Raw genomic sequence first — 25,483 nt, 5'->3', positions numbered from 1 at the left:
TCCTCACTGTCGCCACGTGCTCGCTCATGTTAGGAACTGTTGAGTCTTTGTGAATAATATAATAAAGACTCCAGTCTAGACCTTCGATGTGTGCTAAGTGCCCTGAGATAACCTCTGTTGTGATTTGGCACTTTATAGTAAAACTAACTTGACTTAACTTGACACAGGGCCAGCGCAACTTCAGCAAAGCAGCCCACTCCCTGCATCTGCTCTCCATCAGTGTGGTATGTGCTAGAGTCTTTGATCCCCCCCCCCCCCCCCCCCCCCAACTATACTGTGTGTGTGTCTGTTTGTGTGTGTGTGTGTGTGCGTGTGTGTGTGTGCATACAGGAGGGCGAGTCAAACAGACACAGAAAAGACTGTAGTGCTCTTTCACAGAGACAATACCCAGTGGATGAAAGCAAAGCGGAAAGAGACAGTGACACAAAAGAGCAGTAAACATTCATTATACTCACAGCTTTAAGGCCGGCCCCCAGGCCTGTAGTTAAAGGCCTAATGCTGCCTGATCCATGTGCACAACTGCTGAAGACGCTGGAGTTCACTCCTTTGTACTATTAATGGACAAGTATGTGCAGCTATGAACAGAACCAACGAATGCCACGGATTAATCCAAGTTGTATTGGTTACAAATGTTAATATACATCAGGTGTGTCTTGCTGCAGTGCAGAGTTTAAGTTGCAGAGTAAAAAGTAGGGAGGTGAGTAGATCCACAGGCCCCCAGTGACACCCTACTGCCTTTTGTTTTTATGTCAGGTCTTATTGCACTTTGAAACTGAACACCAGTTCAAACAGGGGGCCATAATTGCAGAGGCCTAGGGGGCTGGTAGCAGCGAGGGCACCTCCAGCCATGTAGATTCCTGTGAAAACAAGACAAGGGCCGTAAAGTGTTGATGAGATTGCCAGACCAGAGTGGAGAAGTGGCACATTCATCAGAAAGGCGTGACAACAACTGGACATGTGGGATCCTGGAGGTTGAGAGGTCGTTGAAGTCCTCACTTGAGGTGTAGGCATTTGGTCGCAGTATAAAATCTGAGGGTCCGTCAGAGTAAAAAAGATTTCACTGGACAGTAAAGTAATTACTGGGTTTTGAGGATTCTATTGGATCTTATTGAATTTTTCTCCCATGAACAGGCATCAACTGGAACAATGGGATTTTACAGGGGGGGAAAAAGCATACGCCTGTGGGCATGAAACCAACTTTATCCAAAAGAAAAGATTAGAAAAGGAAGCGGGACAACAGAGTGACATCTTCAAAATGAGCAATGCCAATGTGGAAATAAATCTTGCAGAGGTTGCCTAATCAATCACAAGCATTAGCCAACTGCAGCAGAGTCATAATCAAATAAACCCGCTGAAAGTGTCCTGGGGAGTCACCGACAAAACAAACAAATTGGATTCCGCCCCTACTTTCACTTTGCTAAATTATCTCTATATGTTCCAGGGGATCATCATTTCCACCATGTGACTCTTACCCCTGCTCACTGAGGCCTGTGTGGCTTAATAAAGAGGGTCACATCTAATAGAAATGATGGGATCCTTTAAACTATTTGCTGAGATGGAAGTTTGCCCTTTGAAGTGTATACTCGGGGGAGGGTGTGTATAAAACCCCTTTCTTCAATGTTTTAGGAAACTGGGAGCGATGCAAACATTCAGGAAACTCATGATCCCTGTAAGAATCCCCAGATTGTACCCTTTGTTTACATAACACAAGGGCTGAACCATGTGACCATGTGAGGTGGTGCGAGGACGGATTTGTACTTCAAGCTCGACAATTTGGTTTAGTTAGAAGTGGATTCAATGTAATAAAATGTTTTTTTTGCAACGACTACGCTCAAAAGATTATATGAAACATATAATTGTCAGGATACAAGTTTGAGGTGAGAGTTGCTGCGGAGGCCGCCCCCCTGCACAAAGTGGGGAAGAAGAGAATGGTACGCCCCGGCCCTGCTCCTCGCTGTTTTCGTACGCGCTTCAGTTCCGATTCGACCGCCAAGTAAGTTACGTTTTGCGATGTCACGGTGACGAACTTTCCGCACAGTTAGCTCCCAGGAACACGGAGAGCCTCCGCAGCCTCGCGCCGCTGGGACGTACGACCTGAGATGAGCCCGAGTCGCGTTGTACTCGAAGGGAACTCCTGGTGACTCCTGAGCCGCCGCCGCTTTCACCGTGTGGAGAGGACGTACCGCGGAGCAGCCTCATGTTTTCGTCGAGCCAAGAGGAGCACTGCGCCCCGTCCAAAGACCCGGTGAAGTACGGGGAGCTGGTGGTGCTGGGGTGAGTCGCGTCCGGGTCTTCCGTGTATGTGTGTTTTGTATTTGTTTACCGCTACGACACTTTTACAGGTGGAGGTGAAAGCGAGTGTTCAACTTGAGGGAGTTTCTTTCCGAGCTAACTTAGCTGCGCCACTCGCACGTTCGTACGAATTGCGAATTTGCGCGAGTTCGACCAAATCCGCCAACGATTTCTCTTACAAACTCAAAAGCTGCGTGGAATAACACATACAGTCAAGCCTGGGAAATGTGTTCGCTCACGTTAAGTCCTCAAACCGGACACGTGCACAATCACGACTGTGTACGTTTCCCCCTTTCAGGCCAGGCGCCGTTTCACCGCCTCACAACCGGGAATTAGTCAGTCACAGGTCGCTTTACGTTTCCTGAACGTTTCCGATGAATAGACGCGTCCACAGCAACTTTTTTGAGCGAGTCAGGTGAAATGAAATCTCCCAGTCAGCAGCTCTAGCCCGGGCTGCCTCGCTACTTCCCACCATAAAGTTGGATTCGTATGGGGTTGAAGGAATTCGGAAGTGGTAATGGCCCCTTCCCCCTAGCCCCTACCGTTCTTCCCTTTTCTTTAAAAAACACATTTGCGGCTCAGACCACACAACTTTACATCGGGTCATTGTTTGTTTTGTTTTCTGAAAGGCCACACCTGACTGATTGATTCTTGCTGCATTCAATAGATTGAGATCACATGTTTTGCTCAACTCGATACAAAAGTTGTTTTCTTTACATTCTCTCAGGCTGCTGGGCACATGGTCAAAGTAGGGTACCTTAACTGTTACCAGGTTTTTACAGTACCAACCTATGAGTGGGTGATATAGACAAGTCACATTATACTGTATATATATTATACGTATGTATGTTGGAAAGTGTTTGAATCAGATCGAATACAGCCAGATAACAGTGATCAGTATTTATAATATTGCCTACAAGGGCCTTTCATTAAATAATATCTATACCACAGTATGGATGGTATGGTAAATTATCCGTATTTATATTGCGCTTTTCAAGTCTTGATGGCCACTCACATTGTTTACACTACAGTACTTTACAGTTTGCCATTCACACACATCTTCATACAGTGCATCTATGGGCAGCACTTAAGATACTTAGGTAGAGACTAAGTTGTATTGTCTACATTGTCATTTTTGCCCTTCATCAGAGATCCTAAACTCTCATTGACTTTAGCCTTTTCTTTAAGATCCTGAATACAATGAGCATCTATGTACTATGTCGCTATTTTTAATCTCACATGTCTGTACTTTTTGTCAAACTGCTTCTTTAGTCAAAAACTCAAATATATTCTCTTTACAGCAGAGCACAGAAGCAGAAAAAACCCAACAGCTGAGAAGCTGGAACCAATGACTGAAAGGCATTTTTCCACCAAGAAAAAAGACAAACAGTTGCTCACATTGACTGTAATGACTGCTTAATTAGCTGTCAACTTACTATTTGTTTCAAATGTATTGTTGGGTACTGAAAGTTCTCGTCAGATCCCTGGTCAAGTTTTGTTAACTTTACTGTCATTGGATAGATGCAAGTAATCTGACCCTGTTAATGATGCACAGTACTTGCATAGTGTCGAGACTGTAATTTGCTATGGCTTAATTTGTCTTTGTTTATATAAGTTAACCTGACACCTTTCTAGAATAAAACCATGTGTACTTCTCACTGGAATTACAAAGTGTCCAACAATTGGCATTATTATTTGTTGAAGTGAAACAACAAACCATGGCAGCTATAGACTCTACATGTCTCATCCTGCCACAGACTAAACACCGGCGAGGCGTTTTCTTTGTTTATGTCAGAACCACGTCAAACCCACTGCACTGTGGTTTTCTGAATGTGTTCTGGAAAAAACTGCAGCCAGTTATCATTGTAAACAATCATGTTTGTATTGATAAACTGTCAAGGGCAGTGGCTGCAACAGATAATGGAAAACACCTGTTGTGTCATCAGTGATAGGAGTTTTTCCACAACAGAAACTGCTTTGAAAGTTATAACAACTTTACTTCACTATTTTAGGTGCCTGTGCTGGCTTGGATCACATTCATGTAATGTTTGATGAAAGCATTTGTCATGAGATGCATATGAAGATTATATACAGAGCATGGTAGAGGTTGTGGTTTTGTCCTTCAACCTCCACCCATACACTCACAACCATACTGCTTATTACAAGGGGAAAAAGTGCTGACTGCTTATTACCGCGGGCTGCACATGTGGTGCGTTCAAAGCGGATGCTTTTGTGTTCCCTCTTGACATACAGGCACATATTTGAATCAGATGTGATGGGTGTATAATCACTGCCATGTCATCACATCCCATTGATAAACCCGATGGTAGACAAGATAGCTAACAGCTTGGAACAAAGCTTGTTTGAGCAGCAGTTCCCTCAGCGGTTTGTTGCCATGACCGGGGTGGCTCTTATTACTTGCATGGCTGCCCCCCATCTCTGCCCGGGTGGATTGGTTTGGTGCTGGTCCGTGAGAGGAGGTGGGGCTGGTGCTGTGTGGGTATCCTGGAAATGAAAGGATGGATTGATCCGGATCCAGCCTTTGCCTCGCCTCAGTTTTCTCTGTCCATTGTGGCCAAGAGACTGGGTCTATTGATTGAGCCGTCTCACTTAAGAAAACGCTCTGTAAGGGAAGTGGACAAATCAACTTCAGCAAATCTTTGGTACAAACTGGTGCTGATTTTTGCGAGCTGTGATGCCTCTTTCACTCGTCCAGGGAGAAGCAGTATCCTGCTGCCTTCCTCAACTCAAGGTCAGAGTGTAGATGGAGCGGGTGTGGTGTCCGTGTGTCATGTGCAAGGTCAGACCAGTCAGACGGATACTCGAGGCCATGGCCGCTTGAATCTGAGTCAGTTGACTGATGCTCTTCTTACTCATACTGCCATCTGGCTGCCTCCCATGTACTGAATATGAATTTGATAAGTTTGTAATGACCTCATCTAAAACACAAGCCCATGGTCTTTATCTCCTCATAGGCCATCTTTTGTGACCCTCTAAATCCACCCTGCCTCCATGTTATGCTAATGGTTGTTCCAGCAACTCTTCATATCGCCTCCTCATTCTGCAAACACTGGCCTTTCCTGTTAGTATAAGAGGTAGGAGGTGCTGTCGGCTCCTCAGTTCAACCCTGGAGTGAAGGGGATACGCCAGAGTCCTCTAATCCCTGCGCCTAAACTATTGGAAGGTAATCCACTGTCTGTCTGGCACAGGTCAAAAGGTAAAGCGATCACAATTGTTATGGGCACAGCTTTATAGAGCCTGTCCTAGCTAATAGGACAGAAGCCTTTCCAGGCTGACAGAGCATTGTTCCTGAATGCTATGATGAATAATAGAGAGCGTGTGTGCCATTTCTCAGGGAGCCATGTTTTATTCTGTCTGCAGTTAGAATCTGTATTTAGGAGGAGAGTTTCGAGGATGGGATTGATGCAACTGGTCATGATTATGTGTGAAGTTCCCATGAAATTAGCTTTTTTTTTTTACTTTAATCTTGGTGTGCTCCCTGTTATGTTTAAATCATTGGCATCAAAATTAGAAGTACAACCTAAAGGCAGGGATATGGGTGAGGATTTAAACCTTTAAAACAACATTATAGTTTTCTTTCCACTATCATATTGTTATTTGTCTCCTGCTGTCCATGTATTATTTGGAATTCTGTCCACAGAATAATCTGCATCTCCAGCTCTCTGTGGGTGACTTGTCCTACAGGCCGGCTTTGTACTGATCAGACTGGGACCATGTGTTTTCATGCCTGACCAGCCGTGTGTAGACATGGGTCAGGTGGACTTGCTTGGGAGGGAAGTGGGGAGCAGCAGCAGAAGGAAGCTTTGTTTACTACTGTTGCATTTGTGTAGCAACAAGATTTTGTCGAGGGGGGTTGGGGTAGTTCCCTTATGAAATGCGCTGCCTAGCAAACTCAACGCTTTCAAAACATTTATTTCTGTTTTGTATAGTGTCTGTTCAGCACACTGTGGTTACATGTGAGTGTGTGACAGAAGGTCTGTGTGTTGGATGGAAGTAGAGCATGGGGTGTCCCAGCTGTAGGAACCAGCCGGTGGATGGGAAGAGGACCAGTGCTACCGGAAGGGTCTCCTTCATTCACAAGGAGCATCCGAGGGTAGAGGCCTTGCAGCATAATGAAAGGGCAAAACCAGAATCCAGTATTGAGAAGTGAAAATAGAGTTGTCTCTTTGATGCTTCTCCGCTCGTGCTGAGGCTTTGCAGTGGAGATCTTATAGCATTCCGTACGTGTGTATAAAATTCTGCTTTGAGAGAATGTGTTGAGCCAGTATTCCGCCCAGACACGCAAAGTAAAAGCAAACCTGACGTGCATCTTAAAAACCTGTTCCTGCCTGGCCGGGACATGGAGCTAAAAAAGGACAGCTGCTGTTTACACAGAGCTAGCTCGCTGAAATTACAAGCGCCAGAGTGCATTATGTAACGAGACATTATCCAAGGTAATGCTTAAATTGCTAATAGGGTGCATTAGATTGCCAGTGATGTAATGCGCGGCAAAGCTCCTTTTCAAAATGCACAAATGTTTCTAATTCTCTGTGTTTACTGGTTACATGATCACAAGAGCTTTTCCTGTAAATCTCATTAGACACACCTTTTTTTCTGAACTACAAAAACTGTTGAAACATTTTCTTTGGGGATAAAAAACTAACTGAATTTGTTGTGCTTTCCCTTCACCCTGCCCCCCTCTGTAACAGGTACAATGGCTCTCTGCCCAATGGAGATCGGGGTCGACGGAAAAGCAGATTTGCGCTATACAGGAGGACCAAAGCCAACGGTGTTAAGCCGAGCACTGTGCACATCCTCAACACACCCCAGGCCAGTAAGGTACAAATCAGATCACGAGATGAGTCAGGGATTTAATGAAGAGATTTTCAGAGAGTAGTTACACATTTCAGTTTGACTTTTTAATGTATATTTTCGACAAAATAATAACCGCAACAGAGTGATGAGTAATGCACTTTGGTACTTTCATATTTTTATTGAACTCAGCTGATTTTAGATCATGGAAAAACACAAGACTTTCAGAGCAGCGGTGTGTTTTCTTTTCAATTATTTCAGTAGCTTATGGAACATGCAGTAAGCCCCTTTACGTTATTGTTGGCAGACCTTAATGTTGACATTTCCAGTACAATAAAGGCAGTTCCTAGCTGGGCCTCAGTGCCTGCCAGAAACTGCCCCATCCAGTATAACATGTCTGCCTCTCCTGCATTCCTCCCTTTGGTTCCCAAGCAAAACTGCTAAACAAGCTGGAGGACCTGCTTACCTCTGCACCTCTGTGGGCCATTATTTCAAACATTTGTTGAGAGTGAGGCTTGCTAGCTGAGGGCCCCCAGGTTCGGGTTACTCTCACCTTGAGGAACTTGACTCCTAAATTCTGCTTAGAGGTCTCTACTTGTGACTGTGGAGTTTTAATCAGTAATCTTGCATTGTTTCTTTTGTGTTTGTCCCTGCTACTTTAAAAAAGTGTATTGCTGCCTAGGTCAAGAGCAAAGTGTGCTATTTTACACTGTGAGTCACAGGTTGTTTCAGAGCTGGAAACTGCTGTTACCTTCCTTCCCCTTTTCACCAGTGTTCCTCTTGGTCACATTGCTGCCAGGCCTGGGATTAGAGGGTGAACCGAGGAGGAAGTTTTTGCAATAGGCTGGCCCGTCCACTCCTAGCTGCGCACATGGTCAAAAATAGCCATGCTTTAAGAGACCAGCAGCGTGGTCTGCTTGATTTGAGCATAGCTATCTTTTTGCAATATATTTTATAGCTGTCTCCTTTACCTACTCCTGTTCCTTTACCGTGTAGCAGCCTCATACATATAAACACTCTGCGGCGGAGATGCAGAGAGGGAAAGCTCACGTGTCCCTGCACACTCTGGTGTTCATGACAGATAACAAGGAGCTCCCGTGATGCCACAGCCAGCTCCCCTTTTCAACCTCTGCCTCTGGTTTCTCATCTCCCCACTCTTAGTTACTACCATTTGTGCGTGCGATTTGTTTGCGTTGGCTTTGTTTTGAGGGGGTTTGTTGGGCACATGGTTGTGTTTTTATTTTTACTCCTTCAGCTCAGGGAGGAGGTGCGTGACATTTTGGAGGCTTGGTGTCTATTCAAATATATCTTTCCATTTGGAGCGCGTATGAACTTCTTTTAGCCGTTGAAACAGGTGCAGCAACATTTGTTTGTAACTGTGCGGACGAGCGGAGGCTGCATGTGATGACGACATTTGTCCCCGTCTGTCTGTGATGTTACAGCAGAGAGTGGCAGTGCTGATGACCCACTTTTTCTCCCTCTCTGTTTCCCTCCTGCACGTGACAAAGAGACAGAGATGGGGAGGGGGGGGGGGGCTGTTTTGAAAATGGAATTTGAAGATTAGAGTGGGATGATAGTGGCATGTTGTAGAGTGTAGATGGGAGCTGGGCCTGAGTGGCTTTAGCCCACACTTCCAAACGAGGCAGTTTATGGTCACTGTCATGGGAGTGTGACTTCACACACTCGTCTTTGTCCCTCTTCCAGAAATTCCTGCCACAGGGGTGTAGGTAATAATAATATAATAGGTAATACTGATATAATATATATAATCCATTTATCAAGTCAACAAGTCAACAACCAGCTGTTGTTGAATTATAGATTGAAAGCCATGCACTTTAAATAGCTGGGCTGGGTTTCCCCCTGATCTTTTTATTAACCTCAGCAATAATACAATGATTGCATAGATGGTTTGTGAACCTGTTGAAAAGTCACATCTGGTGTTAAAGCCACAGACCAAGACATGAAAACAGACCTCTATGACACAGATAAAATGACAGGCGATGTGCGCATACTTATGCCATCAAGATAAAATGCATTGGTTGTGTTTAATATGTGTATAATGAGTTGTTCATTTACTTTGATTTCAGGCTGTGAACTGTAAAGGCCAACACAGCATCTCCTACACACTGTCCAGGAACCAGACAGTAGTGGTGGAGTATTGCCATGATAAAGACACAGACATGTTTCAGGTAAAAAAAACAGTTCTTTGAGTTGTGACCTGTAGCTACAGTAAATGAGTCGGGGGTATGACACCACATGGGCACTGAGCAGCGAGATCCTGGTTAGCCCTTCTTTGTTTTGCTGCATTATTCCTTTCAAATGAAGGCACAAAATATCCTTAAATATTAAGCAAAATACAGTTAAAAAGCCAGTTCAATTGCACTTTTGTATGTAAGGATTGTTTTGGATCCTCTACATTTGTTTTATTGCACATATTATGATCTTTCCCCCTCTTGAACCTAGTCATCTACTAAGGGAGAGTGTTTGTGTGTATACTCAGCTGTTCTGTCTGTAGCATTAATCTGAATGTACATCAAGGAGATGATGACAACAGGGGGAGGTTAGCACTAAAGACACATGCGTCACATTCAGGCCTGTATTTTTTCTCTGTCTTTTAAACCCTGAATAACTAGAGATAAAGACAATGCAGAGAATGGCAGCCTTTCAAAAAAGACTTGAGATTTTGAAAAAATAAGGAAGCAAAAAAGGGAAATGTTTATTTTTACCTCTGTTTGTTCAGCTTTTGGAATGTTTGGACATGTTTTCAGTGTGGAACTCTGTGGTCTGTATAAAATAAGACTGAAATATTCTTTTTCGGGGGGAAAGGAGAAACTTGTCTTCCCCTCAGAGATGTAGTGATATAACAACATGCTGCTGTACAGAACTTTGTGTCCCAGTGTATCCTGTCTCAGCATTTTTTATTACACCCGCACGCACACGGCAACGTGATCTTGTGCGTTCATTCAAATGTCAAACTGCCACAAAGTGTCAAAAAGGCTGAGCAGCCAGGAATCAGAAGAGTTCAGAGTTCAATCCTCTGCAGGGAATAAAAAAGAAACCACTGCCAGCGTCCGTGTTCATGCCAGTTTATCGACAAGAGATCACAAGAAACTGCACAACAATATGATATGATATTGATTCGCTATTGTGTTTTTAGATTGGGCGTTCCACAGAGAGTCCCATAGACTTCGTGGTGACTGACACAGTAGCAGGAGGCCAGGAGGGAGAGGAGACTCCCATCACACAGAGCACCATCTCCCGCTTCGCCTGCCGAGTCGTCTGTGAGCGCCTCCCTCCCTTCACTGCCCGCATCTATGCAGCCGGGTTCGACTCTTCCAAAAACATCTTCCTTGGGGTAATTACTAGTTAGTGTATGATGGTAGATGTTCAGAATCTTTATCTCCCTTCTTTTTATTGGTATTGGTTTTATTTATTTTATTGATGTTTTTGATACATGTTTTTTTCGTTGTCATGTTTTTATCTCTGCCGTGTAAGGTGACCTTGAGTGCTCTGAAAGGCGCCTATCAAAATGTTTGCATTCTTTTTGTTATGCGAAGAAGTGGAATTTCACACAGCATGCATCAGTCTACATCCTCTGTGCTGTCTGTGTCCCCTACAGGAGAAAGCTGCTAAATGGAAAAATCCTGATGGTCACATGGACGGCCTAACAACCAATGGCGTGCTGGTAATGCACCCCAAGGGTGGATTCACAGAAGAGTCCAAACCCGGCGTATGGAGAGAGATCTCTGTTGGTGGGGACGTTTACACACTGAGGGAGACCCGCTCAGCACAGACCCCCGGCAAACTGGTCAGTGCCTTCAAACGAACGCTGTACAGAAGCTTTAAATGTCCTCGTGACATATCTGAAGCACCACAGAGTATTAAACGTTTATACTGTTAATAACTTGTGTCTGCTACATCACCCTCTGCAGGTGGAGAATGAGAGTAATATACTGCAGGACGGCTCCCTGGTGGATCTATGTGGAGCTACTTTGCTGTGGCGTACAGCAGAGGGCCTCTTCCACACTCCCACCCAAAAACACCTGGAGGCTCTCAGGCAGGAGATCAACGCAGGGCGGCCCCAGTGTCCCGTAGGCCTCAACACACTCGCCTTCCCCAGCATGCAGCGCAGCCGTGCCCTCTCCTCCCTGGAGGACAAGCAGCCTTGGGTGTATCTGGCGTGTGGCCACGTGCACGGTTACCACAACTGGGGCCACCGTTCAGAGCAAGAGGCCAGCACCACGCGGGAATGTCCCATGTGCCGGGTGGTGGGGCCGTATGTACCGCTGTGGCTGGGCTGCGAAGCGGCCTTCTACGTGGACACAGGTGCCCCCACACATGCCTTCGTACCATGTGGACACGTGTGTTCAGAGAAGTCCGTCAAGTACTGGGCGGAGATCCCTCTGCCTCACGGCACCCACGCTTTCCACGCCGCCTGCCCCTTCTGTGCCACACAGCTCAACCTTAGTAAGGGCTGTACCAAGCTAATCTTCCAGGGCCCGGTGGACTGAGCGGAAGGTTCCTGCTCTGGCAGAAGAGATTAGATGGGAATGCCAACATGCTGTGAATCTGTTCAGATTATTTTGTGCTTTCTTTTGTTCATGTAAACCAGCTGTGGTTAGGAGTAAGTCTTCTAAACCTCTGGTCATATACTGTGGATTCTGCACAACAGAGAGCCACTACACATTGTTCAGGGCCTCTTGGGGCTGTTTGGATGGCCACTGTGGGATACAGAGATGTGGAGCACATTGGACCACAGATCCCTGGTTCTGCCAGACTGAAATACTGTTTTCAGCTGTCCTGCCAACCACCCGCTTTAAATATGGCTCCAGCACTGGGCTGTTAAACTACAATGCCTGCTGGTTTTCCATCAGACAGCAGTAAGATTAAGGTTGTGAAGGAATGAATTGTTTTTTACTCATGAATCAGACTCAACCAGATAATAGCAAGCAGGGGTAGTTGGGGAAGGAAGGATTTAAAGTCTAGTTCCTGAAGGGTCTGAGACAAAGTTTTTACAAAGCCAGACAGCTGGACTGTTGGCTGGGAGAAACACCGGGAGAAGTTTGGGGCCTAATTCTAATGGATGACTAGTTAATTGCTCCCCATCGACCTCTCAGCCTTAACCCCTGATCCAAACCATGTAACTCCAGAGGTGGCTTCCATTTACTCAACAAACTTTGAGAGGTCGGTGTTTGTCATTTAACAGTGAAGATATTTTTTCATAAATGAGAAGATATTTTATTGAAGGCAAAGAAAGAAATCATTTTTCATACAGAGGACAAAATAAAATGACAACCCACACGGATTCTACACCACATTTTTATCTGACAGAAGAGGTATTTTGCTACACTGAGGCCCTTGTACTGTTTCCTAATGCAAATGTTAATATATTTTTCTCCTGCATAAATAGTGTGTGCAAGAATGTTCGGAGTGTGTGCGTGCATGTGTGAGTGTGTGCGCGTGTTGGCCTCTGTGGGTGCCCACGGGCCTTTTGGTTTGCATCTCCCTGCATCATCTACACCCATCCCCCCCTCCCTTATCCCCCCTCGCTGCGATCTCGCCCACCTCCCAAAAGAGAGAACACAGGAATTAAAACCAAGCTCCGCAGGGTCTGACAATGAATGTACACATACACATTGACTCTCCTCACTGGTGGTGCTTCACATATACAACCTGCTTACTCATTATCTGTGCTGTTAAAAGTACAGGTAATGCCTATTGGAACTGTGCAAGCACATGACATAGCCACGCCTGCTTGCAAGCCGACTAGCGTGCTGCACCCCCTACCCATCACACACACACACACGTACTGTATTCAGTCTGCACTGTTGTTAGCTTTATCCCACGCTGGGCCTGATCCAATGATTTCTACGCTCGTAAACCTGGGCACGGTCTCAGCAGCACTCAGAGATTATACCAAATATAAGGAGGAGCTGTTTTTCTCTCCTCACATGCAAGATGCAAACCCAAACTGCTGCTGTGCCGAGTGTTGACAGGCTCTGGATTACAGTCGAGGCTGTTCACTTGAATGCACCAAGCTCAACGGGGAATAATGATATTATCGCACACAAAGCTAAACTTGGTGAGGTTCAGTCGTGTGAGGATGAGTCGACTTGTCCAAAACAAAGCAGCAGATGAATTGAAACTAAAGAATCTTGGACGAAGCTGCACGTTGTGCGGGGTTAGCTTAGCAGACTGTGCCCATATGTTAAGTGAAGTCGCCAGCATTAATTCTGACACTAGTTCATAAAATACAATAGTGAGCATTAAATTTATGAGTTGTGACAGTCAAGTTTGTATTTTAGCATTGGAATATTCTCCCAAAGTTGTGAAAAGGTGTATAAAGAGATGCTAAGGGCCAGAGTCTTAACTAAGACTTCTGACACTCCATTAAAGAAAAAAAATAGCATCGCCACAGTAGTGGTCGAGTATTTTCCCTTTCTGGTTCTTTCCTAAGAGAAACATACTAAGCATTACGCCTCACTCAAACCACAGAGCGTTTCCGAATCGCTTGACTTCTCCAGGTTTTATGTGACTGCCGCACCGCATCGAGAACTAAGCCACATGCCGTACAGTAGCATTCCTTTCTAACACTTTCAGCTCCGACACCGCGTTCTGTAACAGCTGCAGAGTAGCTGCCTCAAACATTCCTCCTTGGTAAACATGGGTGGGGCCCTCAGTTCACCCAAGGGCTTGTTCTATAATTTTTGTCTCCTACAGGAACTCTGTACACAAGCCATACAAACGCACTGATGCTCCCAATGCCTCTTTTGCAAAGAATAAAATATTTTTTAAAACACGCCCCAGTGAGTCGCTTGTCTCTGATTTTGGGCCTGATGACGTTAATGTTCTCGGACGCTGCTTTAAAAAAATAAGGTACATGCAATTATTGAGAATTTGCTCCTTTTTTATTCATCCGCTGGCTTTGAACTGCAGACGTCTCCGCTGCGATCCCACAGCACAGCGTACGTTTTATCACAGTTACATACGTGTTTCATCATTCTCTGCTATCTTGGTCAACAAAAAGGCTTTGAATGTTGATTAGTGCCATCAAACGGTATGTTTTTAAGATAAGTGAAAGAGTTTTCTTGAAGTGTTTTTTTTTTTTCTTAATTCCTCCATTTCATTTTCTAATCTTATCAACTTTATCTTAATGTTTACCACAGGAAGTGATTGCATGAGAAACCCATGGTGTGCTGGTCAGGCTGTAATTCTCTTCTGTAGCCGCAGGAGGGCACTATTTCCTCAACAATAGAGTTATTGGCACCAACTACAGAGCCTGCGGCATCCAGGAGCTGAAAGCACAGAGCTAGGAAATTGAAGTTTGATGTTTTTTGTGTCTAAGTGTAAATGCATCTGAATGAAGATCAACTGAACTAAATAAATTGACATGCCTCTGTATACAGGCCTGAAAATCCTCTATATGTGCAATTAGTGGACTGGGTGTGTGTGTGTGTGTACGGGGGGGGGGGGATCTATATATTTAGAGTTAATCTTGAGCATTTTAAATATCTTTGGCTTTGCGTTTTTTCCCCCAAAATTAATTATACTGCCTTTAGATTTATTTTAGTCTTAAATCCAGGAGTCGCACATAAAACATTCCCAGGAAGAAAAAAAACTATACATTTGTGAGTAATGTTTAGCTTTTTATTTTTCTGTGCAATCAAAAAAAAAAAAACATTTTTCCACGAAAAGTCCAATGATGACATTTTCCATCACTTTGCCTGTGACTTCATCTGCTCTATAATAAGGGCACATGAAAGGGATTTAAATACATAACATGTCAGTTAGGCGTGTGGAGAGAAACGGAGCTGTGGGATGCCGCGCTTCCTAATTAACATTTCCGCAGTAGATGTGAGATGAGTTCATGTGTCGGCACACTCGCCTGTTTTCCTGAATGACAGAAGAGACACTGAAGGTGACAGCATGCTAATTTCGAGATCGCTCAGTGGCTCCCCTGCCTTAAGCAGGGCAGGGTTATGCAAATAAAGTGCAATGGTACAATATTTTTTTTATTTATTTCTCCAGCCAGCTTCCTGGATGAGGAGTAAGATCCATGTGCTGCACTGATGCTTGTCTGGTTTGATACGAACCAAACTCTATTATCACCTTTGGCATCCTAATTAACTTCTCGGAGTCACAAACAACTCTTTTCAAAGAACTTCATTTCACTGGATCATATTTCAGCTGCATTTATATTTGGATAAATAGCACTTGCCTCCATATGTTTCCTCTTGGAGGGAAAGGGAACGGCACATGATGTGTTCAGGCTCCTCGCAGCCTCAGAGGGGTTTTCAAACAAGACCCACAATGCACGATCAAAGCGCTGCAGAGGAAACACGGCCGCTGTCCAACCCCTTCAAAACCCACATATCTTGCTGGTTTAATGTGGACATTGGGAAAACAGCACACACCAGAGGCACAGCTATGATACACACTCCTGATCAAAATCTTAAGACCAGTTAAAAAATTGCATGAATTTGCATTTTGCACTGTTGGATCTTAGGAAGGTCTAAGTAGAGCTTCAAAATGCAAAAAGAAGAAATGGGAACAAGAGACCAAAAGTTGTGAGCAGGCAATTTATTGAAAACAACAATTTAACTCAAATAGGCTGTTCATCAGCTGATCAAAAGTTTAAGACCACAGCCTTTAAAAGCCAAAATCTGTGCAAAAATGTGGATTCCATGTCATTTCCTGTCAAGTAATCATACTGTGAAGATCTCTTGATGGCAAAGGCAAAAAAGCTCACTGTCTTTGAACATGGTAGGATTGTTGAACTGCATAAACAAGGCCTCTCACAACGTGCCATCGCTGCTGAGGTTGGACGCAGTAAGACAGTCATTTTGCATTTCTTAAAAGATCCTCAGGGTTAAGGAACAAAAAAATCAAGTGGTAGACCCCAAAAAATCTCACCGGCACTGAGCTGGAGGATCCGAATGGCTGTCCGTCAAGACACGGGACGATCCTCGTCCCAAATTAAGGCCATTACTGGTACTGACTGCAGCTCAGTAACCATCAGACGGCATCTGCGAAGGAAGGGCTTCAAAAACAAGAAATGTCTTCAAGGGCCACGTCTCCTTCAACGCCACAAAATTGCCCGTTTAGACTTTGCAAGGGAGCACCAAACATGGGACAATCAAAGGTGGAAGAAAGTTTTATTCTCTGACGAGAATTTTTTTTACCTTGAGGGTCCTGATGGCTTCCAACGTTACTGGCAGGACAAGGAGATGCCACCTGGGATGTTTTCTACGCGGCACAGTGGAGGGGGCGCCATCATGATCTGGGGTGCTTTTTCCTTCAATGGAACAATGGAGCTCCAGGTTGTGCAGGGGCGTCAAACAGCAGCTGGCTATGTGGAGATGTTGCAGCGGGCATCCCCTCATGACATGTCCCTCGTCTCTGTGGTAACGACTGGGTTTTTCAGCAGGACAACGCTCCAATTCACAATGCCTGTCTGACCAAGACTTTTTTCCAGGGGAATAACATCACTCTTTTGGACCATCCTGCGTGTTCCCCTGATCTTAATCCAATTGAGAACATTTGGAGATGGATGGCAAGGGAAGTTTACAAAAATGGACTTCAGTTCCAGACAGGGGATGCCTTTCGTGAAGCCATCTTCACCACTTGGCGCAACATTCGCACTAGCCTTTTGGAAACACTTGCATCAAGCATGCCTAAACGAATTTTTGATGTGATCAACAATAATGGTGCAGCTGCTCATTACTGAGTCAGTTTTTGATACTTTAATTTCTGTTTTAGGAGTTTTTTTTTTTTTTTTTGAGCTGTTGTCTTAAACTTTTGGTCAGCTGATGAACAGCCTACTTCAGTTAAATTGTTGTTTTCAATAAATTGCCTGCTCACAACTTTTGGTCTCTTGTCCCCATTTCTTCTTTTTGCATTTTGAAACTCTACTTAGAACCTTCCTAAGACTCAACAGTGCAAAATGCAAATTCATGCAATTTTTTAACTGGTCTTAAGATTTTGATCAGGAGTGTATCTGGACGGACAGTTTGTGAAGGCAAGAAGTGAAGTGGGGAGAGATGACGTCTTGGTGAACACACTGAATACACTTTGAACCTCTGCTTTAATTTAGTGCTGCACTTCTACAAAGATGAGGAATCAGAAAGAACTGGAATGGCAGCTCGGCTTAGTGGAGTCCACTAAGGCCCAACAGGCCCCTTCAATTCAATCAAGCTGCATCAAAACTCACACACTCATAAACATCAGGTTCCAAAATGTTCCTGATTTCTCTCATCAACATTCTTCAATTATTCCCAGGAAAAAAACAATGTCTCGCTAATCTTGCCTAGACAATCAAACAAACAACTGGGCAGGGATGGAAACATTGGCAGAGATATCATCAAAACTGAACTGAACTGAATGCCCTGACAACCCCCACAATATCCCATAATGCAACTCTATGGCGCTGTTATCAGTGGCTGAGTAGAAGTGGTCAAGAAGTGCAGACTGAACCGTGTTGCAGTCTTTCAAAGACCTGGCAGCTTTAAACGACATTTACCTTGATCAGAAGGGAAGAGTAAAGATATGTGAATTCACATGGAAGAAGGACGGCTGTGTCCAAAACTTACATTTTTAATCTTCATTTAGTTGGCGAGAGGTTTTGTGACTGATTCCATTACTGGATAGCATAACTTTCTACATTAACTTCGAGCAGACCTGATCACACAGACCATACTCATAGAGGCCACATTACAAATGTACACAAAGATTAAAACTTTCATGAACACATGAGCATAAGCAAACAAACAAGGACACAAAACGGTCTCATGAGCCTTTGCTCTTATACTTTGAAAATCGTATGTGAAAGTATCTTCAGAAATGTGTTGCTGTGTGGTCCTGCTGGGTTTCCTCTGTCAATGCTGATGTTTATGCATTAAACTAAATCACTGTGGGGAAAGAATGGCATCATGAAACTATTTGAGAACTGTTTAGATTCACTTAAAAATGTAAAACAGACATTTCCTTCTCAAACTTTCCCCCCGACAACACATTATATTACAGTGGAATATAATGTGCTGCAGTTAAACTGTCACCCAGCTTCAGGTTCTCCAAGTTCAATAAGCTGCATTTGAAGGGTTCCTCCCTTTCCTTTCCTCCCTGAGACCAAACATGTGAGAGGCCACAGGTGTCGGCAGGCTGGGTGCCAAGCTGTCAGCAGGACACCTCCGCCTGGCAAGGTGAGGGCTGTAATATTCACCTCAATTACCCAGCATGCAACTGAGGCAAATTATACGCAGATCATCATCTGTAACTGGCAGATAGGGCTCTTCTTCCACTCGTGGCAATTAAAGCAAAGCACATACAAACCGCTCGGGAGCAAAACATTTCGTTTTTTTAATCTCCCGGCAAATTGGGCTGCCGTGAGCCCGGTGGCACGTTCGGTGGCCACTGTCGCCTCCTCACTGCTCCTGTCCTGTGTTGGTCAGTCGTGCAGATTGTTTTCATCATTTGCTGCACAGATATTCGGCTTTACTTTGTCCTCCGTCCGGGGCCGAAGGTCAAACTGCTCACACGGGACCGGGCGTCGGAGCCGATCTTGTCTTTTCCTATTTTTCTGCTGTTGCTTCTGGGGGGGGGGGGGGGGGGTTTGCAGCAGTAACATCACACATTTCAAAGCTGTGTGCTGTGCAGTTTGGAGAGGATTATGATTATATCAGGCCTATTTACTATTTCATGTGGCTCTTGATGATGCTTTGTGCTCGGGCCTACTCAGCTTATTACTTTCCCAATGAATAACAAATGAGTTCCCAAATAAAAAGGCAAGTAAACACGGGCTAAAGAGACACTGATGCCAATATTTCACTCGAACAAATGAGGAGGGAAATCAACTCCTGAATTCAAGCAACGGGAGTGGTGAGGGAGCTTTGAACCCGTCATGGCCTCTTTCTCCCGTCTGCTCCTACGCAGGCACACGTGGCGTCTTGCCTACTCATCCAAACAAGGGGCCAAATTACTTTAATTATGGAGTAATTGCAGTCTTGTGTTAATTAAATCTTTATCAGTTGAAGTAAGTGGATTGCTCCCACATGGAAACCATGCAGCGACGTGATGTCTTGCTCCCCCCCCCACCCCCCCTCCATCTCTGTCTAAAAATGTATTTTCTTTACCAGTCTCACCCGGCTCTCCCTCTCTCCCTCAGCCCTGGGTCTCGCAAGTGGAATGATTGGGATTATAGCGTCATTTCGGGGGGGGGAAGGAGAGTTGTTTTACCTATTGTTTTTTCTCTGTTAGTAGCCAGCTGACAGAGTTGCCCCCCCCCCCACACCACCCCCCCAAAAAAAACTATAACAAACATGATGGCGCCGAGAGAGAGAGGGAGTGTCCTCCACTGGCAGATGAGATCCACGATTAATCCTTGGTTCCTGGTGTTTGACAAAATTGAATCCTCTCATTTTAATTGCTCTCGACTAGGTGTGCTGCTCCGGGCGATGGAAACAGGAGCTCTCTGTGTCCGTCCCCTTGTTCTCCGCAGACTATTTTGTTCCATTGTGCAAAGTGCCGATTATGGCTTGGCTTTATCCTTGTCATCTATCTTATTTAGGAACATTTAGATAGCCACATGATACAAAGGGACAGCGGTCGGCCTTGTTATTACGTGCGTTTGAGTCCCCTGCTTCCTGTAATGAGGACAGGATCACAGCAGAGAATTAATCTCTCTGAAGACGTGCTCACCGGTTCAAGGCCTCACTACATGGACACTTTGCAGGAAAGTGGCTTGTTTTGTTGAGCTCTAGAGGCTTTTGATTCAGGACATATTAATACAGCGCGTGTGTCTCACAGCTTTCGCTCCACAGTTTTTACTAATGATTAGAATACTTTTATTTGATGGCGCCTTTCTTAACGCCCAAGGACACCTCACAGTACATCACATACAAACACAAGAATAATGAACTCTTTGTGGCGTTCTGGCCTCTGGGACGTATTTTCCATGTTTACTCAAACAAAAACTGATGCAATTATTTATTTTTTAACCGCAGACTCATTGGTGTTGGCTCATTTCCTGAGAAGACAAGTGTGTGAATGTGTGTGAGAGGAAGAGAAAGTAAAATGACTGATCTAAGTATTTTCATCAATGTCATCAGTTGCGGCCTGTTTTGACACATACGCAGCAAACTCCTGCCCTTCACGATTTGTGTAGACTGGCATGAATGTGTTCAATTTCAAACCAAGGTCAAAGAAATAAACATTGGCAGTGACGAAAAACAATGTTTCATATGTAACTGTTTTTATTTTTACCCATATTTCTATAATAATTGTTTTCTTTTATTACATTTGATCCCAAACACGACTTGCACTTTTATTGATAAATGGGATCAAACAGTAGCAAATGGCGAGTATCAGTCACACCATCTTTAAAAACCCAAGAATGCTCTGAGTTCAGCATATCAGCAAACATCGACTGAGACATAAACATCACAGAAGATTTATAGTAAATGGTTCTTATTAGCTCAGAATGCAAAGACACCTAACAATACATAAAAGGTTAACAATGGAATTAATGAAGTAAAACCAAAGTTTAAAATCGAATTAGATATGACAGGAGAGAGTAGGGTGAGGTCATGTTGGATTCAGAAAGATGTGTTTGATTTGAGCTTTCGAACAGAATCCAGAGAGAATCCAGCTGATGGATGTGAGCTGGTGTCCAGGTTGTTGCTCCATGTTTTTCAGAGTAAAAGAACACGGTGATGTTTTTGCAGGAAAGAAATAAGTGGATCCCCGGAGTGACTTGGCTGTGAACAAGTTGATGATACATTAGACTTATATATATATTCCTCATTTGTTCCAACGGAGCAACATTCATACATCTGAATGACCATTTTTTACTGTCTACTGTGTCAGAATGTGCCTAAAATCTAGTATTTTCACATATTACTTAATGTCATAACCTTTATGAATCCACTGTTATTCATACAAGCACTGTTGTTCATTTGCGTTCCCTGAATCACAAATGCACAAATGCAAAGGCCACAGTTTTGTCTGATGGACACTGTCGGCGCTGTGCAGTAGCGAGAATGTTTATGTGACGACGCACGGCTGGAATTGTGGCTGTGAAGCAGATTCAAAAAGGGCTTAAGTGGATTACACCTCATTTCAAGGATGCTTAAGGTAAGATTAAAACAGATATGGGGTAAGTGAGCAAAATACAAAATCAAATAGATTGAATTTCACTCAGTGGTCTCGTGAGCCGCTTGCTCATGCATGGATATCCTGTTTGGGAGCCTAAAAAGAATCAGCAAATGGTGTGAGACAATATGTAGATTGTTAATGTAAAAACGTGCACACACACGCACACACACATAAACACACACAAACACACACGTGCGCACACATGTTTCAAACAACAGTTTTGCTCTGTTGGACCGTCACAATTCACCATTAATGCCCTTTCTTATCTCATGCTACAAATCCCCAGAGCCGGAACATTAGAACTCTCTAATCACACACACTAGCACATATTGAGCGTGTATACATGCACTCTAGCACCACACACACACACACAAACACATACAGACACACACACAATCACGCACCTCACATATAATCTGAAAAGATAATGAATTTAATACCACTGCTGTTACAGTCAACTAATGTTTGTTAATAGCCTGGTGCCATATGGAACGAGGGCCTCAGCCATGTGGGTAATTCCTCTTTTTGGACAAGCTGTCAATAAAGTGGGGCCTTGCGTTTTCTGGACGCACGGGGTAGAGGGAGGGGGGGGACGCTGGGAGGATGTGCTTAATCCAGCAGACTCTCTAATGAGCCCTCCGCCTCCGGTCCGAGCCGCAGGCCTCGATGAATGTGCCTGACGCCTCGTGTTTATCTCGGCCATCAGGGCGAGAATATTCACTTCCTCCATTCAGGGCTTGAGCTGCAGTGCGACCGAGGCCTCTGGTTGTCTGTGTGGCGATTGGGAGGAGGAGGGGGGCGGTGGCGTTGGTGTTGGGTGGAAGCAGTAGTTTTAAAAAGAGAAGAGACTTCATGACGTGCCTGATTACCCCCCCCCACCTCCCGCCATCTTCCCAAATTCACTGCATTCTCCTCCCCACATCCCTCTGCCAGCACTGCAGCCCAGCGGATAACCGAGCGTGGATTAGCAGTGACATCACACTGAGGAGACGGCTGAGCCCGAGTGTGAGGAAGCGTGAGCGCTTGGGTGTGTGTGTGTGTGTGTGTGTGTGTGTGTCAGATGGGAGTTATATGTGTGTGTTCAAGACTGATTAGACGGCGAGGGTGGTGGTGAGAGGGAAGCGAGGATTAGAGAGCCATCCGAGAGTTGGCTAGGTGCTGACACCACTCCACCTCACCAAGGGCTCAATTTACTGAGGGATCAGACTCATTTACGGTGGGCTGGGATTATTATCAGTTCAATAGGGCAATTTCTTTATTACAGTCACCCTTCAACCTGTGAAATGTGGACACTTGTGAGACATGTATGAGTGCATGTATCTCGCTTCACTTCTAATCTGGTGCCTCGAGGCTGCAATTAATGGTGTGTGAGCAGCAGGTATAGCATAAGCTCTAATGATCTCTCCCATACAAGATCTAAAGGTAGAGGGTCTCTTTATATACAGGCAGATAACAATTGAACTGTTTTTGATTTGTTTTTTGGGAAGTTGGATCACCAAAAAACCATCAGTTGAGATGTTCAAACAAATCCATCCATCGCACACCAGAGGGCCGTAATGATTATGGCTTGTCTAGGCCTCCGAATTTGACAATGCAGGGATCTCTGTCGCTGAGGTTGCACAGTCATACTCCATCCTGAGCACTGTGGTCGCCCAGCCTGATGTTTCTGGACATCCTGAGGTCTAGAATCAAATTTAGAGGTGACTGAGTCTTTGCAGTGGCTGCTCCTAATATCTAGATCAGTTTCTCTTCATATCAGAACCACTCAGACCCTGGTGATGTTTAGATTACTGCTAAAACACCACCTCACCTGCTTTCCTTTTCAAGTAGAGACCTTGATTCCATCTGCTATCGTGCAATATATTTAATCCTCAAGTATATATGATGTTTAACATTGTTTTTTGTATTTTCTAATCATGCTCTGTGTTTATATATTTTCTCAAAATCTTTTATTTTTCAGGTTCTTTCAAACATGCTTTATGAATGAACTTTTGACTAGGTTTTAAGTTTGGATTTACCTAGGATGTCAACACTCAGTATTGAACCTCTCGCAATGCATTGATTCTTAAACTAATGCTAATTACTTCCATGGTTCATTTAGCTTGTTAGTGAACAGACACATGATGAAATAAGACATGATTCAGAGTTAACGATGTGGCCTCACTCAGCAGATGATTTATAAGAGGGAAAATAAGAAATATAAACGTTGAGAATTCCATTAATACCCTGATCCGATGCGATGTAGCCTAAGCTAAACCAACTAACTCGACTTCGAACTACATTACCCATCACTCTTGGCACACATATGCAGACCAATCAAGCAATGGTTTCCAAGTGTTTTCTTCTCTGGCCAATGTCTCAGCTCTGAACCGTAGTTGGGAGCTCAGCTCACTGGTCAGGGCCGGCCCTGGCAATGTTGGCCACCTAGGCGAGATTTCAAATTGGCGCCCCCCAACATACACATGCAAACTGTCATGCATCCCCAAGAACTTTTGAACTGTAAACAGATGCATACACAGGCAGACAAATGTGTAAGCTATAAAAAACAATACAAATATATAGTAAAATATATCAAAAGAGTCCTGTACTGAAAGCATATCATGTCATGTCGACACAAATAAACATTAACGATGTCCACAATCGGGGTGATTCTTACCTCTACATTGTTCTTTCTTCTCCTCCTCTACTTTGCGGTGCTTTCTGAATTGTGCACCTGTTAATTTAATCTATTTTTTGATTCATCTTTGACTCTAACCGCAGTCTATAATGTCCCTACTATGCTGCCAAACTGAGTTGATTTTTATACATCTCTTTGTATGCAGCATGCTTCTATGAGAAACTGTTGTGAAGTGAAATGAAACTCCTTTTTTTTCTGTTCATGCTGAAATAAAGTGGATTCACTTGTTCTGACGTTTTCGATCACATCTTTATAAAACACCTCACTACAAACCCTATGGAGCTGGGGAAATGTTTTTTTGAGTGAAGATTCCAGATTCATTCACTAGACTGGCACTCAGTAGAGCTCAATATTTTTCATTTTATTCTATTGTATTGTATTTTATTGTATTCAAATGTACCGGCTGCTATGATGACTTAATTTCCCTTCGGGGATGAATAAACTAATCTATCTATCTATCTATCTATCTATCTATCTATCTATCTATAGGTTAATCTCTGATCCAGAGGTAATAAAACCTTTTTTTTTAATTACTTTAATTTAATTTTAATAACATTTTTGTATATTTAATTTTATATTTATTTTTATATATTTAATTTTTCATCATCAACATCATTTCTCCGCGCTGGTTCAGGGGTAAATGATGCTGGTCTTCACAGGAGATTATGTGTGTGTGTGTGTGTGTGTGGCCGCGGAGCCTCCCGGTTCTTCACGGTGTGAACAGCCCAAGTATTTAACATGGGCGAGGAAGGGAAGCGGACCGCTTTTCTCAGCGCTTCTACCTCCGGTGCGTCCCGGGGTTAGAGGACGACGGTGTGACGTTAATTTATTGTTTTACATTGCATGTGTCACGTCATGATAAATCAGTCTCCTGTGTCGCCTGTACCAGGAGCCGCCCCTGTCACTGGTTATCTGGGCTCGCTGTCTGGCCGGTAACCAGCCGTCCGGACCGCTCTGTGAATAAGGAGGAGGAGATGTTTCTTTACTTGGAAGCGGCCACTTTATATCTCGGATATACAGCAGGAGCAACACTCGCATCACCTCTAGATGGTCCGTCACTTCTCGTTATACACACACTTTTAGCGTCTTTAGCCACAACACCCAGATGCACTACCTCACACACTACACACTTTCCTTAAAGGGGCAGGCCATACCTGCAACACAACAGCTCTCGGTCTCATATACAGATGGCAAGAGAAAGCAGAGAGGGATTTTTACACACTGTCTGATAAAGATTCGGACAGTAAAGGCAAGGGGTAGTGATGGATAAGGTTTTCTTTAACAAGTTAAGTCTTTCATTCTCACTTTCCACCTTAAAACTATGATATGAACTGAACTATGAACTAGTTCAGAATTTAAATGGTGAACTATGAACGTGAACTATTCATGTTTACTTGTATGAACTGAACTTTGAACTAGTTCATGAGAGGTGTGAACTTGTACAACACTGGATATTGACAATACAATGTTTTGTTTTGTAACTATGTACCTAGTAACTATGTAACTATGTACCTAGATTTCACACAGAGGAGAAGCAGCCCCCCCCATCGCAGG

General features: G+C 44.0%; 1 protein-coding gene across 2 annotated transcripts; it reads left to right on the top strand.

Moving 5' to 3' along the window:
• Positions 1-1,966: 1,966 nt before the first annotated feature.
• Positions 1,967-13,905, top strand: peli2 (pellino E3 ubiquitin protein ligase family member 2). 2 transcript variants are annotated; one of them, XM_062397128.1, is made up of 6 exons: positions 1,967-2,274; positions 7,002-7,122; positions 9,192-9,293; positions 10,262-10,459; positions 10,724-10,912; positions 11,037-13,905. In XM_062397128.1, exons 1-6 carry the CDS (start codon positions 2,198-2,200, stop codon positions 11,613-11,615), a joined length of 1,266 nt encoding a protein of 421 aa, XP_062253112.1. In that variant the 5' UTR covers positions 1,967-2,197; the 3' UTR covers positions 11,616-13,905. The 2 variants fall into 2 exon arrangements, with proteins under 2 accessions (XP_062253112.1, XP_062253111.1); XM_062397127.1 differs by having other exon boundaries at positions 1,968-2,274; positions 7,002-7,131.
• The last annotated feature ends 11,578 nt before the right edge of the window (positions 13,906-25,483 follow it).

The sequence above is a fragment of the Platichthys flesus genome, chromosome 10 (genome assembly GCF_949316205.1).
Source record: "Platichthys flesus chromosome 10, fPlaFle2.1, whole genome shotgun sequence".
NCBI lineage: Eukaryota > Metazoa > Chordata > Actinopteri > Pleuronectiformes > Pleuronectidae > Platichthys > Platichthys flesus.
This window is presented reverse-complemented; position numbering and strand designations above follow the sequence as displayed.

Excerpts from the sequence above, each read along its gene's own strand:
- peli2 (XM_062397127.1), top strand. The coding sequence starts at position 2,198 with ATGTTTTCGTCGAGCCAAGAGGAGCACTGCGCCCCGTCCAAAGACCCG. Across the intron at positions 2,275-7,001 it reads GGGGAGCTGGTGGTGCTGGG|GTACAATGGCTCTCTGCCCA; the intron begins GTGAGTCGCGTC and ends CCTCTGTAACAG. Across the intron at positions 10,460-10,723 it reads CCAAAAACATCTTCCTTGGG|GAGAAAGCTGCTAAATGGAA; the intron begins GTAATTACTAGT and ends TGTCCCCTACAG.